At 40.5% G+C, this 18,799-nt stretch overlaps 1 protein-coding gene across 1 annotated transcript; it reads left to right on the top strand.

Moving 5' to 3' along the window:
* LOC109836092 lies at nucleotides 1,866-3,018 on the top strand. Its single transcript, XM_020404003.1, has 2 exons — nucleotides 1,866-1,955; nucleotides 2,097-3,018. The coding sequence occupies exons 1-2, from the start codon at nucleotides 1,899-1,901 to the stop codon at nucleotides 2,727-2,729; spliced, it is 690 nt and encodes a 229-aa protein (XP_020259592.1). The 5' UTR covers nucleotides 1,866-1,898; the 3' UTR covers nucleotides 2,730-3,018.

Raw genomic sequence — 18,799 nt, forward strand, 5'->3', positions numbered from 1 at the left:
TTTAAAGAAAATCTTATAGCGCTTCAATACGAAAGATTGTTAGTCAATTTCTACCTCCACTTACTTCCTGTTATTTTTAAGTTATCATGCAGTATGAGTCCTAGTAGTGAAGAAGAGGTGATGAAGATGTCTCGAGTATCGTATGCATCAGCATTGGGAAGTTTAATGTTCGTTATGCTTTGTACAAGACTAGACATTGCACAAGTAGTAGGAGTAGTTAGTCGATACATGGCGAATCCTTATAAAGAGCATTGGAATGCTATAAAGAGGATCCTATAATACATGAAGGGGACATAAGATGTTGCATTATGTTATGGGGGATTAAATTTTATTGTCAATAGATATGTTGTTTCTGATTATGCAAGTAATCGTGATAATAGCAAATCCATCACAGGCTATGCGTTTGCACTTGCTGGCTGAGCTGTAAGCTGAGTTTCAAAACTGTAGTCAGTTGTGGCTATATTAATAACAAAAGCAGAATATGTAGCAGCTACACAAGCTGGTAAAGAGGCAATATGGTTAAGAATGATACTGGAGGAACTCGAACATGAATAAAAGAAGATTTTTTTATTTTGTGACAGTCAGAGTGCTTTACATTTGGTAAGAAATCTTTTCATTCAAAGACAAAACATATTCGAGTTCAGTACTACTTTGCTCGTGACAAAATGAAAGAAAGGACAATGAATATGTAGAAAATTCACACCAAATATAACCTAGCAGATTTTTTGACAAAGGCGGTTAGCACTAACAAGTTTGTTTGGTGTCGATTCTCTTGTGGTCTGATAAAGATGTAAACAACGTAAAAATGGTAACATAGAAATAATGATGTGAAAATATGATTGATTTTTAATCATATCTTCAAATGGGAGATTAATAGAAAGTAATAGTCACCATGTCGGTAGTAACCATCTACTTGCTATAGTAATTACCAACCACAGACCCACCAACAATTACTGTAATAATATTGTAGCAACAATACACTCCTACCACAAAATCACCTATATATAGCTCCCCCTAGCCATAAGTTGATATCATCCCACTAGCAAGCAGGGAGAGAGAGAGAGAGAGAAAGAGAGAGAGAGAGAGAGAGAGGAAAAAGAGAAAGTTTCTTCTTATAAAAACAGATTGCAACTCTTAAAAAATTTTCAACGTAAATTCTTCTATTATTGTCTGTGGTTTTTACCTCAAATTCATAAAGAAGATTTTTCATATAAAAATCTGTGTGTTTAATTTTATTATTTCCGTATTAATATTCGCTGCCACCCTGCCCTGTTTGACCCCGATCTTTCCCAACAATTCAGCACAGCGTTCAATTAATCATCCATGACCTCGATGAAGGAAAATATCTATATATTAGTTAGATAAACTTAGATTACTATATATTTTGCTTTTAAGCATGTGAAAGTAACTCGGATCCCATTAGAAAAATGTCCTTCTAAAGTCTCTTATCATGTGAAAGTAACCAAGTTCTAAAATATGGTTTAATAACATGTCGTGAGTATCGTAATCTTATGGCATGCTCTTACGCCACCGCCGCGCTCGGGACGATGACGCTGTCGTCGCGGAACCGCAATAGCTAAATAGCGCCATGTTCTCCTTTTGCAGCCGAATGCGGTACGTGTCAAATTCTTGCACTGGTATCGGACATGTGTCCAAATGTTAGGTGCCACCTTTTCAATCTACTGCTCTACGGACTTTAACTAGACCATTATATTAATCTTTAATTTAAAGCAAGCAGAAGTACTCGATGCGTGCATCTTGGAGAGGTGGAGCTCCTTTGCATGTATAAATTAGGCATTCATACATACCTCTTCTTGCACAGATTCTCTCGTGTTGCGCTTCATCCGAAATAGCTATAAGTTCAATTAGTTGTTTGAAGAGCAAACTAATTAACAAAAATGGGTTGCTGGTCACCTCTGAATGCGATGAAGGCCTATGTTCATACTCTTCAACTGGTATGCATGCCCTTCTATACATATAGAGTTGCACGTAGCTAGGCTCGGTATTTATTAGTTAATTTTTTGTTTTTTTAATTATAGTTTAATACTTTTCATTCCCTGATTTTATAATTCGATCCCCACTTTGATCTCATCCAGTGCAAGGACTATAGCGATGATCAAACCGACTCCAACGCCAACGCCGGCACTAGTAAGCTCATCGAACCCGAGTGCGTGGAGTTCATATCAGCCCTCGCCGCAGGCAACCAATCTCGACTCATGATCGACGTCACCTCCGACGGCGTATCTCCTTCTACGCTAGCCCTCGCCATAGCTGCCCGACACACCAACGGCCGTCTCATCTGCGTCTGCCCCGATCGGCCATCCCTCGCCCAAGCCAAGTCCCAGCTTCAAGGTTTCGGGCTCCAAGATGCAGTTGATTTCCAGATCGGGGATCCTTGCTGTGTGATCAAGCAATACAAGAACGTGGATTTCGCTGCTGTCGATCATAGGATCGATAATTGCGACGAGGTGCTGTTTTCTCTGGACATGAATCCTGACGGGTCTATTGTGGTGTTGAGCAATTTGTTCAGAGGTGGTAGTAGTAGTAGTAAGAGGAGGGTTGGAGCTCCTAATTATGTGCATATGAAGAAGGGTAGCTATAGAGGCCGAGGGATCGAGAGCGCAGTTCTGCCTGTAGGTGGCGGGATGGAGGTTAATAGATTTGGGAGAGCTTGCAGATCATCGAGACAAAAGCGATCAAAGAGGACCTTTTTGGTCTATGAGGAATGAATGATCAGATGGAATTAATATCAAAAAATTCAAAGCCCTCTTCACACCCGATGATCAACCAACAAGAAAAGCAAGTTCTGATGGGCTTTCAGTGATCATATTGAGGTGAATTTAAGCCTTTTGTTTGTTTTTCCTGATTATGTAGCGTACGTGCAAGACATATATTGTGGCTCCCTGCTGTTACATACGTACTACTGTACTGTCGTCTTAAAATTGGATAAGGTAACAGGATGTATTTGATATTGTAACCGAATGCTTCCCTGCCAAAAAAAGATTATGTACATAAAAATGCATGTGTTCTTGAAATTTATTTCAATATTGTTCCGAGATCAAGTTGCTAAATGTCTGGCTACATTTCTATTTGATTCCTAAAGATTGGGGGTTTGAAAGATGTCATATTGAATTATTTATGGAAGCTGGCAAGTAGTATTTACTCGAGCCAAAAAAGTCCCAAGGCGTTTACTCACATTATTAGTCCCTCAAACCATCAATGATTTCAAGTTGTTCTTCGATATTTAGTGCCTCAGATCATCAGTAATTTCACATAATTAGTCCGTCAGTTCTCAATAGGAGATTGCTCGTTAATTTCACATATATGTTTCCTTGAAACACACGTTTTTTTGGAGGAAAAGGACTACATTTTTTTTTAATTTGATATATTTTTAATCCCAATCCTACGATCAATTATCAAAAACAAACTAGCGAAACCAAGAAATAATGTTTAATAAGGCAGTCCCACTCCTTGCGAGTAAATACATTATTCCGTGAGTAAAGCATGGTAGTAGCCGGCGAAGTAAAGTAGCAGAGCATCAAACGAACTAGATCTCTCTTGAAATATATAGGACAAATTTTTTAAAACAACTGTTTTTAAAATTTAATAAGTAAAACCGACCGTTTCAATATTTTTTTAGCAAAATCGACCCCCTCCTCTCCGCCTTCAGCTCCTCGCCCCGCCACGTCGCCTCCTCCTCTCAAAAAAAACCCGATATCCAACTCCTCCAACCCAATCACCGATGCCCACCATCTCCTTCGCTGGCGCCAGCGGCCTGAACAGTCGCCTCCTCCTCTCAAAAAAAACCCGATATCCAACTCCTCCAACCCAATCACCGATGTCCACCATCTCCTTCGCTGGCGCCAGCGGCCTGAACAGCGGAGACGAAGGAGTCGGCGGGGGGCTTGGTTGAAGAAGGCCTGCGAGGGGGGAAGGGGTTGACGATGACGAGGTCGAAGCTCAGCGGGTGGAGGTGGGGATCGGGGGGCTGAAAGCGGAGAGGAGGAGGTGAGGGCAAGGAGCTGAAGGCGGAGAGGAGGGAGCGGAGCGAGGAGGGGGACGAGGACGTCGTCGCCGAGGTCGATGGTGGAGACGAGGTCGCGGAAGGGGGGCGACGTGGCGGGAGATCCAGGAGGAGAGGGAGGAATGGGAGGAGCTGAGGGCGAGGAGCTGAAGGCGGAGAGGAGGGGGGTCGATTTTGCTAAAAAAATTTTGAAGCTGTCGGTTTTACTTACTAAAATTTAAAAACAGTTGTTTTAAAAAATTTGTCCAAATATATAATTAATATTGAGTTAAAAGAACCGGGAATGTCAGTTAGCCCTTATAAGACTTAAGCAGCGGTTCCCAATCAGAAGAAGCCGGACCGGAATGTGACGGCACGACCCGTTAACGGAGCATGTCAAGAGCATGTAGAAGCTTCACACACCCCTCGTGTTGTGCGATTGATGTTCCTCCTGAATCTGCATGATCCATTAGCAATCCTAATGTCCGACGGCCCAAACTACTACGTACGCCTGAAATATCTTATACGGAGCATGCTCAGCTACTCTACTTATTTTTTGTTACTTTATAAGTTCCTTGTTACTGATAAGGATGTTAAAAAATAAGTTCCTCGTTACCTTATAAGTTCCTTAGAAGTTTCCTGTTACCTTAATAGGTTCCTTAATTTCGAAACACATTATAAGGATGTTAAGAAATAAGTAAACTGTGTTAAAACCATTTAACTTATAAGGATATGTGCATATAGTTTTTTGTTTGGTAAACCGTTAACTTATACGGTTGTGATAGTTATAAAATGACCAAAAAGGACATCTTGTTAAATATCATATTTGACTAATTATTACTTATATATTAATGAAATAACATTTCATTAATGAATTTTTTAATTAATACACTAAGTAATTTATAAAAAAATAATTATGATTATTATTTACTAATATGAGCACTAATTAATTAATTTATATAAATACAAAACTATTACTAGAAAGTTATTAGTTAACTAATTAAAAATTCATTATTTCATAATACAAAACATATTTAAATAAAATATTTTTATATATTACACTAATTTTGGTTAGTAATTACTAATACTAACATCAATTAGTTAATTTGATAAAATATCAAATTAGAAATTATCAATATTTTTATTTATTAATTAAATAGCTTCTTAATGGGAATAATTTCTTATAATTAAATATATATTATTAATTAAATAATACTTATTAATTAATTAATTAATTAATTCATAATAATAATTATTTTATGTTGAAAAATAAGAAAACAAAAGTATTTAATTAAATAAAAATTATTAATTTACTAATTTATTTATTTACTAATAAATTAATAAATAAATTATTTATTCTAAAAATAAAATAATTAATTAAGTAATAATTATTAATAAATTTATATATTAGTTAACTAAATAATTAAATAATAATATTTTTTTATTCTTGAAAATAAAATAAATAATAATTATTAATAAATTTATTTTTAAATTAACTAACAATTAATAATAATACTTACTTATTATTAAAAAAAGATAACTAATTAATTCAGTTGTAATTATGAGTAAGTTATTTACTAATTAACTAATTAATTATAATAATAATTATTATTTTATAATAAGAAAATATTTATTTAAAATATGTTTTATGTATCACAATATTTATGGTTATTAATAACTAATATTACTAAAGTGGAGTGAAGGATATCATGGTCTTTTGGCATAAATAAGTAAAACTACTTATAAGTAGCCAAAAAATAAGTTGGGATTTCCCAACTTCTTTTTGGCTACTTATAAGTCATAAGAAAGTAGATAAGTGAACCCTCACCAAACGTGATCTAGTTAGCTTATAAGTAAAAAAAAAACTTACGAGTAAAATAAGTGACTTATAAGTATGTTGTCAAACATGCTCTATAGTTTGGTTAAATCCCTCCTCCATCACGAAGCAACATTTTCCCATCATTTTATCAATCCCAGCCACCTCTCTCAGTACTGTCAGCTCCAAGTGCATCACATTATATCCAGACATGGTCTTTCCATTTGCGTAGCTCGATGGCACCGTACGTGTGATTTTAATAGTTGTTATGCATCCTTCACCACCTTTTGTAGCTTTGCCCCTATTATCCTTACTAGACTGATACTCTGAAATCCGTCTTTTCTCCCTACTAACTTGAATTTGGGAGTAGCTTGTGGAATCTGATAACCTGCAATATATCACCAACTATGTATCTGTACAACCCTACGCACGTGGTAATGACTACCTCATACTCCTTCCCCACCTCTACATTTGCCAGATTGACGGGATCCAAAGACTGATCAATAATATTGTTCTCGACAGGTTGGAACTCGAAGTAGGCCATGTTGGGGGAGTAGGGTGTATAAGATCTGTGATGGATCACATAGTGGCTGTAGGTTAACACCAAGGTTGGATTCTGTTGGGGATTCGAAATAATCAAATCAAATCCTTGCTCTTCCGGACCTTGTGTTTGAGAGTTGAGCAAGAAAGAAATTCACCACAAATCAAAGATAAAAACTTGTAGGAAAGTAAACAAGAAAGAACACACCAGATTTAACGAGGTTCGGCAACGTGCCTACGTCCTCGGGAGCCACACCACACAATTCTTTGATTACTTGAAGAAGATTACAATGCTTGCAATTGGCCTCTTTCTCTCTAAGATTTCTAATATCAAAGAGCCCTCAAAACCCTCTTTTTTTTCGTGCTCTTTTTCTCTCTTAAACCCTAAAGGGACGTGTTTCTATTTATAACAAAATACAGTATCAAACAGATTAGGATTCTAAAACGAGTCTGCCACACCCTGGTGTGGCGCAGACCACACCCATGGCAGATAGGACAGACTCTGCCACACCCTGGTGTGGTGCAGACCACACCCATGGCAGACGGGGCAGATTCTGTCACACCCTGGTGTGGTGCAGACCACACCCATGATCTCTTGAATTTTCATGCGATTGTTGATTTTGATTCTAGGTTTGGGTCTCCACTTTCAAGACCAACAATCTCCCACTTGGAGATCAAACCACCATCAATGAGCTCTCCCGAACTCCGCCTTCTCGCAAGCATATTCTCCTACTTGAAAAATCCATTCTTCAATCATTAACATCCCGGCGATCTCGCTGATCCTCGTAGTGTGGCTCCACCTTCGTCTTTTACTCGTGAAGGCCAACTGAATTTACGCACAACTCCAGTTTCTCAATGGTGACTGCCTTCGTCAACATGTCTGCCGGATTTTGACTCCCCAAAATCTTTATCAAATGTAACTTTCCGTCTTCAACTAGCGAGCGTATAAAATGGTATTTGACGTCGATGTGCTTTGTTCTGGCATGATATACTGGATTCTTAGCAAGATGTATAGCGCTCTGGCTATCACAATAAAGAACTCCTCTCCCTTGCTTCAGATCCAACTCTTCCAAGCACCCGTTCAACCAGATCATCTCCTTGCTTGCTTCAGTCACCGCGACATACTCAGCCTCGGTTGTAGACAAAGTCACAATCTTCTGCAGACGTGAGACCCAGCTCACTGCTGTCGACGCTAAGGTATAAACATACCCCGTGGTGCTTCGTCTCGTATCATGATCACCGACGAAGTCCGCATCCACGTATCCCTGCAGCACCAACTCCTTCCTCCTGAAATATAATGGCCTGTTCATTGTCCCTCTCAAGTACCGTATTATCCACTTCACGGTCTCCCAATGCTGCTTCCCTGGATTGCTTGCAAATCTGCTCACAACTCCCACTGCATGGGCGATGTCCGGCCTCGTGCAAACCATCACGTACATGAGACTCCCAATGGCCGAAGAATATGGCACCCTGCTCATATACTCTCTATCTGCATCTGTCTTAGGTGATTGCTCCTCAGATAGCTTGAACTGACTTCCAAGGGGTGTGCTAACAACTTTAGCATTATGCATGTTAAACTTCTGAAGTACCTTCTTAATTTATTCAGCTTGGCTCAATCTTAATGTCCCTTTAGCTTCATCCCTACTGATTCGCATCCCTAGAATCTGCTTCGCTGCATCCAGATCCTTCATTGCAAACTCCTTTGCTAGCTGCTTCTTCAAACTGTTTATCTCCTCTAAACATGGTCCTGCTACCAACATGTCATCAACATATAATAACAAAATAATAAAGCTGGACTCGAACCTTTTGAAATAACAGCAATGATCTGAATTGCATCTTCTGTAGCCATTATTCTGCATGAAGTTATCAAACTTCTTATACCACTGTCCCGGAGCCTGTTTCAAACCATATAAGCTCTTCGTGAGCTTGCACACCATCTCTTCCTTTCCTTCTTCAATGAAGCCAACAGGCTGCTTCATATAGATTTCTTCATCCAAGTCACCATGAAGAAATGCAGTCTTTACATCTAACTGCTCAAGAAAGAGGTCTTCTGCAGCCACCAAACTCAACACCACTCTGATGGTTGTGAGTTTCACAACAGGGGAAAATATCTCTGTGTAGTCTACTCCTTCCCGCTGTTGAAACCCCTTCACTACTAATCTGGTCTTGAATCTCTTGCTTCCATCACTCTCCTGCTTGACCCGGTAGACCCATTTATTATGTAAGGCTTTCTTCTGTGCAGGTAGCTGGGCTAACTCCCATGTCTCATTAGTGAGTAGAGAATCCATCTCCTTCTGCATAGCATGCTCTCACTGTTGAGATTCACTCACTCGCATTGCCTCTTCATAGCACTCCGGCTCACCGCTATCTGTCAACAATAGGTAGTCAAGAGATGAAAGATGCCTCTTCATAGCACTCCGGCTCACCGCTATCTGTCAACAATAGGTAGTCAAGAGATGAAAGATATCTGAGATTTGGTTTGGGTACCCTGGATGACTTCCTAAGCTCCATGCCCTGGGTAGTTTCTTCTGCATCTGGAGCCTTCTCCATTCTCTGATCAGAACAAACATCATCACCCCTATCTGGAAGTTCCTCTAAATCCATGTACTCGGATCCACCTGTATCCGTAGTGGTGCTCCTATTGCTTTGGCTATCCTTAGCATTTTCCCTGTTCTTGTACATCACCTCCTCATTGAATATCACGTCCCTTCTTCTGATGATCTTCCTGTTCTTCTCATCCCAAAGACGATACCCGAACTCATCAATGCCGTATCCAATGAATGTGCACTTCTGTGACTTAGCTTCTAGCTTGTCTCTGACATGGTCACTGATATGAACATAAGCCACGTAACCAAATACCCGCAAATGTGAAAGATTCATCTTCTTTCCACTCCAAACCTCCTCTGGAATCCTAAAATCCAATGGAACTGATGACCCGTGATTAATAAGGTAAGCTGCCGTATGCACCGCATCCGCCCAAAATGTCTTAGGCAAACCTGCATGTAATCGCATGCTCCTGGCACGCTCTGTCAAGGTCCTGTTCATCCTCTCTGCAATGTCATTCTGCTGCGGCGTCCCTGGAGTAGTCCTCTCTAACCGAATACCGTTCGTAACACAGAACCTCTTGAACTCCTCCAGCTCATATTCCCCACCATTGTCTGATCTCAGACACTTCACCTTCAGATCTGTCTCATTCTCCACCATGGCCTTCCACTTCTTGAAGATTCCAAACACCTCTAACTTGTGCTTCATGAAGTAGATCCACACCTTTCTCGAGTGATCGTCGATGAAGGTAACATAATATCTCGAACCGCCAGAAGAAGACACACTGGCTGGACCCATACTTCTGTATGAATCAACTCTAGCTTCTAAGCCTTAGGTGGCCTTCCACCCTTCTGAAAACTAACCCTCTTCTGCTTCCTAAAGATGCAGTCTTCACAAACCCCGACTTCTACGGCGTCGATCCCGGATAGCTTTCCTTGTGAATACAAAATCTTCATCCCCTTTTCGCTCATGTGCCCTAGCATGTTGTGCCACAGATCTGTACTCTCTTTGCTAGCTGCAATTGCGAGGGTGTCACTCGCATGTAAGGTGAGGTAGATAGTTCTTAGTTTGTTACCTCGAGCAACTATCATCGTACCGTTAGAGATCCTCCACGAATCCACTATGAATGTCGAAACATAGTCTTCTGCTCCAAGCTGTCCCACCGAAATAAGATTCCTCTTCAGTTTCGGCACGTGTCTCACGTTCTTTAAGGTCCACTTAGAGCCCTTCATCTGAATCTGCACTTCACCCTTTCCAACAATATTACAGGGCTCGTTGTTCCCCAAATATACTTTTCCAAAGTCTCCTGCTACATAATTCTGAAATAGCTTCCTGTTAGCAGTGGCGTGGAAAGAGGCTCCTGAATCGATGACCCAAGAATCCGAGTCGCTGTCCATTGCAAGAATCAAGGCATCTTGCATGATATGAGCCTCCTGCTCACCCGCATTCTTCTTTGGACTTTTGTAGACTGAAGACATATGGCCATCCTGGCCACAGTTCCAACACTTTCCTTTGATAGGCCTAACCTTCGAGTTTGACCTCTTCTTTACTGATTTCGACCGATTCCTATTCTGGTTTCCATTCTTCTAGCTTCTGCCTCTCTGCTCGAAACTTAGAGTTGAACCTGAACCTTCTGATTCGAACGATTTTCTTCTAACCTCCTCGAATAGAATCATGCTAACAACCTCACTCAGCTTCAACTTCTCCTTCCCCGCCGAATTGTTGATTGCCGTCACACAACCTGCCCAACTATCCGACAACTGTGATAGAATCAATAGGGCTTGCACTTCGTCATCAAACGTGATGTCTACGGAGATAAGCTGATCAACAATTGTGTTGAACTCGCTGAGATACATCGTGAAGGACCGTCCTTCTACCATCTTGAGGTTGAAAAGAGTTTTGACTAGATGCACCTTGTTTGCTGCCGACGGTTGCTCGTACATCTTCGCGAGTGCTTCCATAAGCCCCACCGTCATCTTCTCCTTCATAATTGTAGACGTCAAAAAAAATACCGAAAGATATCCAAATACAGCTCAAGAAGGAATTCATCCAAAAAGTCAGAAAAAAGGACATAGACCGTCTCGCACGCGAGACAGACTTTGCTGTCTCGCACGCGAGACAGCGTTTGCTGTCTCGCACGCGAGACAGTTTTCAAAGGCTCAGAAACTGTTTTATAAACCGCCGACACGTGGCCATTAACTGTCAAAGAACATGGGGAACGTCGTGGGCGAGAATCACGTGAATAACTACCAAAATAACGGAGTTTGAAAACGTGGGAAGGCAGTTACAAGAGTATTTGTCATCCTCATCTGCAAAGTCTTCCTCACCTCGTAAATGCAGGAAGATTTCATCTTCGTTGAAGCTTTTTAAGTTGTCAAATGCTACGGATGAAGACTCCTGTCCGATTGTTGCTGAGAATTCTACTCGCAACATCTCTGCTCACGATGACTCTTCTCCAGTTAAAGAGCCATTGAACAAAAAACTACCAGCACTGACGAAAAGGGCTCGTCAGAGACGACGTCAGTGCCGCGCTCGTCAAATGGCTAAGGCCTTGGAACAAACCAACGGGGTTCGTTATTACGCGGACCTAGAGTCGAGGAAGCATCGAGTGGTTCAGTTGTCTCTACAACCAATCACTCATATCTCTGCTAAAATGACGACGGATGAATGGACTCTTGTCAAAAGGGCTCGCTCAACCCTCAAAGATTGTACACAAAATGTTATGTAAACGCTGCTCATGACCGTGCTCTCTCACAACAAAGACAAGAATGGAAGAAAGAAACGGTGGCTAAAGAACCATCAAAACTCTGCAAAGTTTGGATTCCAAAGTCTAGAGTTGTGCAAAATCAGCATTCGGAGCCCGCTAAGATTCCATGCCCACAAGGGGGTGGTTCTAAACGTGTGACTCCCGACATAACCTTGGATCGTTCAAAGACTATAAGTTATCCTGAGAATGCCAACAAGGTTTTACATCCTCAGAAGAAAACATGTTTGTCAAAAGACATCGTTATACGTAGGGGGTCATACCAACAGACGATAAGATTTTCCGACAATCATACCGATGAATCATACTATCAAGCTGGGGGTATGAACAAAACTCGAAAGAGAACTGTCTGGGAAATGAGCTCTCATTATTCCTGTGCGCGACTCATTAGAGCAATGCTATCAGAATGTGACTGTTTTAAACGAGAAGCCATCCCACGAAGAGTCTCGGTATTCCACAGTCTTTTCACCGAAATGTCGAAGTCTAAGCCGAGACATTTCCGCAAGAGAAAATCAGCTGCCCAAGATGATGAATTCCCTGAAGTCACCATCAACGTGGCTGATAAAAGAAAGTCTAAGCGGCATTCAAGTGACTCAAATCCCGACTTTTCCCCGAGAGGAAAAGTCAATCCAAGAATTGCTCAAAGGATGTCTCGACTCCAATTAGGAGCCATCAGACGCAGAGATTACAAGAGAATGCAAGAAGGAATGTCCTCGGAGGATGAATTCTCGGACACTTGTTCTGCAATCGCTTCTGATGATACAATGTCTAGCACGGGACAAACCAGAGAAGTACCTACGATCACCTCTGATCAATTTGCTCAAATGCTTCAAGAAGCTCTAGCAAAGCAACGTGAAGAAATTAGAGCTGAGATGAAGACAGAGATGGAGTTAGCTATTCAACAAATAAGAGAATTGCTAACTCAACAACCTCAACCTCCTGAGTCCAGTCAGCGAGCTGAATCCAGCCGCCACACTCAGAATGTTGTAGATGACAGTGATCCAGAAGTGGATGAAGTCATTATAGCTGATACACCTCCCAATGATAATAACACTGGGGGTGGTTCAATAGATCCTCCCAATAACAACATTGGGGGTGGTTCAATGGCACCTCTTACAGAGGGTGGTCTAACTCATTCTCCTCAACGTCATGCGAATGAAGACATAAACGATGACGGGAAAATGAAAGACTTGAAAACAAAGTCAATGCTTTGATGACGGCTCAAGAAATAAAGAAAACGGGTATTATGTGTCCCTATCCAAGAGAATGGGATTCAATACCGTACCCGGCAAAATTCAATCTGATTAACTTCACACCGTTCGACGGGAGAAGCTCGCCTACTCAGCACTTGATTTATTTCAAGTCTCATTTGGGCATGATCTCTGGAAACGAGGCTTTAATGGTCCGGTCATTCGTTGGCACCCTTCGTGGGCCCGCCTTCGATTGGTATCGACATCTCAAGCCAGGGAGCGTCAATTGCTAGGATGACATGGAAAGTTTGTTCCTCAGCAATTTCTTCGATGATGACACCGAAGTGTCAATCGGAACCCTTTTGGATGAGAAGCAAAAAGATGGAGAGTCAGTCGACAATTTTGTCAAGCGCTTCGGTAACAAGACAATGAATTCCAGAGATCCTGTTACAGAGGAGTTCATCCTGCAAACATGCCACAATAATCTCTCTATCGATGTCCTGGAAGCCCTGGGGGTCGTACCATCCAAAACTTGGAAAGATTTGAAAATGCGTGGTGAACAAGCTAAACATTTTCTTAAAAGAAAGAAAGCTGAGAGAAGCCGACCGACGACATCTGCAATCACTGGGAACGCGACTCCCGATCTGAGGTTTCAAAAGGAGTATTCTTTCGAAGATGATAAAGCTCCAGCCATCTTGAAATACCTCCTCGCCAACGACAAGATCGAGCTACCACCTATTAAAGATCAGGAGGGAGTTAAGAGGGTTACGGATCCAAACTATTATGCGTACCACAGAAGGGTTCTTCATCCCACTAAGATTTGCTTTGGACTCAAAAACAAAATCCAAGCCTTAATTGACTCCGGTGTCATAACGGCGGAACAAGCCAAGTAAAGACGGTTCTAACTCCAGTGGGTGCACGAGTATAAACTGTTTCCCCTCAGTATACGAGTATAAACTGTTTCTCGGTCATCCAACTGAATACAATGGTAAACCCAGCTTCACAAAGGAAGCTGGGGGTGGATGATTTATGTAACGGGAAGTTCCGGATAATCCGAACATATGACTGAGGTTAACGTACTCCTCGTTATACCCAGTTTTACAAAGAAAGCTGGGGGTCGATAATTCATGTAATGGGAAGTTCCTGGAAGAATGTTAAATATAATATTCTTAGGGATAACCCGATTATTATGAACAAAATGATAAATACTAAACTCCTATTATAATTTCCGAACACTCTTTTGCTGAGATGAGATTCGATCACCTCTTTAGATCAATCTTCCCTCACAAAACTCATATTTTGGTCAAACCTTTAAACAGTTAGAACCAAAACCAAAATCCCCTCTCGATTCCTCCTATGAACGAGAGATCCACAAATTGAACGATCAAACCTTTAAACAGTTAGGATCGTATACAGTTAGGATCGTATCAAACCCCCATTTGGTCAAACCTTTAAACAGTTAGGACCAAAGCCAAAATCCCCTCTCGATTCCTTCCATGAACGAGAGGTCCACTCAAATTGGACGATCAAACCTTTAAACAGTTAGGATCGTCTCAAATTACCGTCTGGTCAAACCTTTAAACAGTTAAGACCAAAACCAAAATCCCCTCTCGATTCCTTCCATGAACGAGAGGTCCACAAATTGAACGATCAAACCTTTAAACAGTTAGGATCGTATCAAACTCCTACTTGGTCAAACCTTACTACAGTTAGGACCACAACCACAATCTCCTTTCGATTCACATTGTGAACGAAAGGTCCACTTTTGAATTGGATAATCAAACCTTATGACAGTTAGGATTATTCAAACCAATCCAGATTCTCTAAGTGGAGATCCCATTTTGAGTTTCCTTTACACCAGGAGATAGAATATAAAATTCTTCCTCTCTGATTTCGGGTTTATCTCTACCAACAAACAAGAGACCAGGAGATAGAATATAAAATTCTTCCTCTCCATCATTGGGTTTATCTCTACCAACAAACAAGAGACCAGGAGATAGAATATAAAATTCTTCCCCTCCATCATTGGGTTCATCTCTACCAACAAAAAAGAGATCATATTACTCTAATAGGTAGACGAGTCTAAACTGTTTTCTTACCTTCAACAGGAAGTTTCTGGAGAATATTAATCTGAATATTCTTAAGGATAACCTGGTGAGCTCTCAATGGATGTATTAATTCAGTGACAAAAGCTGAACCCACAAGAACAAGTACCAGCTTCGATTCAAGATCTCAACAACGGTGAAGCGATAAACGCGATGCCGGGAGAACATTAGCTGTTCTGCAAAGAACTGGATAGACTAAAATCCTTCTACACGATCTACTCAACCAAGCATTGAAGGGATCGTAAGTAGAATCTGTCTTATCCAAAGTGTCTTAGACTCCTTTATAAAAGAATGAGTCTGGAATACTTTGGAGGGGGTATCTGTAGACGTCAAAAAAAAATACTGAAAGATATCCAAATACAACTCAAGAAGGAATTCATCCAAAAAGTCAGAAAAAAGGACATAGACCGTCTCGCACGCGAGACAGACTTTGCTGTCTCGCACGCGAGACAGTGTTTGCTGTCTTGCAGTGCGAGACAGCGTTTGCTGTCTCGCACGCGAGACAGCGTTTGCTGTCTCGCACGCGCGACTATAAACCGCCGACACGTGGCCGTGTCCATTAACTGCCAAAGAACATGGGGAACGTCGTGGGCGAGAATCACGTGAATAACTACCAAAATAACGGAGTTTGAAAACGTGGGAAGGCAGTTACAATGAAAACTGCCAGAAAGTTACTGTTCCCGAGACAGTATTTACTATCTCCCGCGGGCAGACAGTCTTTACTGTCTCGGAACCTGAGACAGTCTTTACTGTCTCGGCCATCGAGATAGTAAACACTGTCTCGGAAGCACTGTTCATCCTAGAGGCTATAAATACCCCCCGAGATCGATTTTTTTAAAGGAGGCTGATCAGAGAGCATCCAGAGGCTGATTTTAGAACAGGTAGAGCAGAGTTCTTGAGCTTCTGGCAATCCATTGAGATTCGAGCTTTGACTTGATCTCAAGAAGAACGACTATCTTACTTTGATAAGATCTCGTTTCAAATTCTCACTTCGATAAACGAAGGAAGAATCATTAAACCTCTCACGATTCAATCAGAATCTGTGATTTGGTGGTCCACGAGTCAAAGCGCTCCTGGCACAGGCAAAGATCCCACACAAGCAGCGATCCAAACAACGATCCTGCGTTTGTTTCTCAAGAGTTGTAATTTTCCTTTTGTTGTGTAAAAGAAGTCTTATAAAAAGGCTATTTCTTTTGAATTTGTTGTAATCGAACGGAGATATAATGAATTCCACGACAAAACCAACTTTTGACCTAAACAATAATATTATGGGCTACTGATTTGGCGAGCGACAACCGGATTTGCCCTAGAGCCTTCCTATCCAGTACCTCCCAATCACCATCTGACTCCTCCTTCTTCTTTCCCTTTTCCTTGCCCATCAACGGGTGATACAAGTCCTTCTGGTACAGGTAGTCCTCCATCTGCGACTTCCAGTAGGCGAAGTCTGAACCGTCAAACTTCTCAATCTTTGATTTGATTTCCTCTCACATGGCTCTCTTTCACACAAATTGCTGAACGAAGCTCTGATACCAGTTGTTGGGGATTCGAAATAATCAAATCAAATCCTTGCCCTTCCGGACCTTGTGTTTGAGAGTTGAGCAAGAAAGAAATTCACCACAAATCAAAGATAAAAACTTGTAGGAAAGTAAACAAGAAAGAACACACCAGATTTAACGAGGTTCGGCAACGTGCCTACGTCCTCGGGAGCCACACCACACAATTCTTTGATTACTTAAAGAAGATTACAATGCTTACAATTGGCCTCTTTCTCTCTAAGATTTCTAATCTCAAAGAGCCCTCAAAACCCTCTTTTTTCGTGCTCTTTTTCTCTCTTAAACCCTAAAGGGACGTGTTTCTATTTATAACAAAACACAATCTCAAATAGATTAGGATTCTAAAACGAGTCTGCCACACCCTGGTGTGGCGCAGACCACACCCATGGCGGACAGGGCAGAATTTGCCACACCCTGGTGTGGCTTAGACCACACCCATGGCAGACAGGGCAGATTCTGCCACACCCTGGTGTGGTGCAGACCACACCCATGGCCTGTCTTGAATTTTTATGCGATTGTTGATTTTGATTCTAGGTTTGGGTCTCCACTTTCAAGACCAACAGATTCTAAACATGAATACACCATGCTTGCAATTAGTAGTCCACCATTATAATAATCAAGCATCGGTATGTGATATGACATAGAATTATTAGGACGTTTTCCATACAATATCGCTTACTTGAGTAGTAACAAACATTCATCTGAGTCTAGACTCTATTTGAGATGATCTAGTATAGGAATATACATGTGTGCAAAAAGAACGAGGTGAAAAGAATTAAAAATCAGCTCAAAAGCTGATTTTAGCATGTGGACCATCTATGGTTTCATATTGACCATCAATGGTGCCTATGAGACCATTGATGGTGCTATAGATAATCTATCATGCAAATTTTTGGAGAGGTTTAGATCTTCAATGTGGTCATTGACCATCAATGGTCACTTTGTCACTATCAATGATCGAGATCAATCATTGATGATTAAACAATACATTTCTAGATTTTAGGTTTTAATCTCAGTCGTTCATTTCGTCACATATCAACTTATAATCTTCTCCTTCGTTCTGAGAGTATCTTTTCTGACCTAATCTAAGGAGAAAATGAAAACGAGAGTGAGAGAAGATTTAGTCTGTGGGAGAGTAGATCAAAAGGAACATTTTTGATCCCCTGAAGCCTCGTCGATTTCTTACTCGCTGCACACAACATCATTCGATCAATTTACAACAGAGAGAGTAGCCTGATTCAAGAATATTGTGCAAGAAACGAGGGTTTCGTAGTTTTTATCCGTGTAAAAGATTATAATATTGGGAGAGGGTTTCGCAGTCTTTGTCCATTCAAAAGATTGTAAGGAGTGAGTTTTAGAGAGAATATGAGAGTTGATTATGTATGTTAGGTTGAGAGACTAAGAGACGAGAGTTGAGTGGTTCCTATTATAGTTCTATCTAATACATAGTGAATTTCTCTTATTATTGCCCCATGGATCTAGGTTGAAGTTGGTTGACCGAACCACGTAAATCTTGGTGTTCTTTTTTCTTGATTATGGTTATTTTATATCTTGTTGATTGTGGGTTAGCTTCCAAGTTGCGGAGATCGTAGTACGCGGAGAGACTAAAATTCCCCAACACCCTTTATTGTCTATTTTCAAAAAAAAATTAATCTTCCAACTGTTATCGCTTCATTGCTTGAAAGTGTCAAATAATTGCACATTACAAGAAAGTTAAACATATTTAAATCTTGATCGTAGTTATCCAGTGGAAATGATATAAATTCGTGAATAAAACTTATAGAGAATATCAATTCATCAAATGTTTTATTTGATATATAATTAACTGGACCAATAAAATTTTCATGTATTAAAATTCATAAGAAGACAATTAACTATCAACTAAAATCTACTAGTAAAAGTAACAAATATGAAATAAAATTAAAACACACTTACATATCAAAAGTATTAGTAGTAGCAGATCAAGCAGGGAAGAGACAAAGTTCTTAAGGGAGAGAGGATTCCGCCCTAATATGAGTCTTATGGTCTTATTTTGATTAGGATGAAGATGCTTTTGATTTGGTTTCGACAAGGAATATTTAAGATAAACTCGTCTTCTAACTAAATATCTTATATTTAATGCCACGGAATAATTTTTAGGTGTCAGGAGAATTTTTGGGCAATAGACTATGAAAATGAGATTTCAGATAGGACACTCTCGCTAATTATAGGAATTATGGGGGTAATTACTATAGGATAAACAAATTTTTAACTATAAATTGGTATCTTGCATAAATACCAGGTC

The sequence above is a fragment of the Asparagus officinalis genome, chromosome 4 (assembly GCF_001876935.1).
Source record: "Asparagus officinalis chromosome 4, Aspof.V1, whole genome shotgun sequence".
Lineage (NCBI taxonomy): Eukaryota > Viridiplantae > Streptophyta > Magnoliopsida > Asparagales > Asparagaceae > Asparagus > Asparagus officinalis.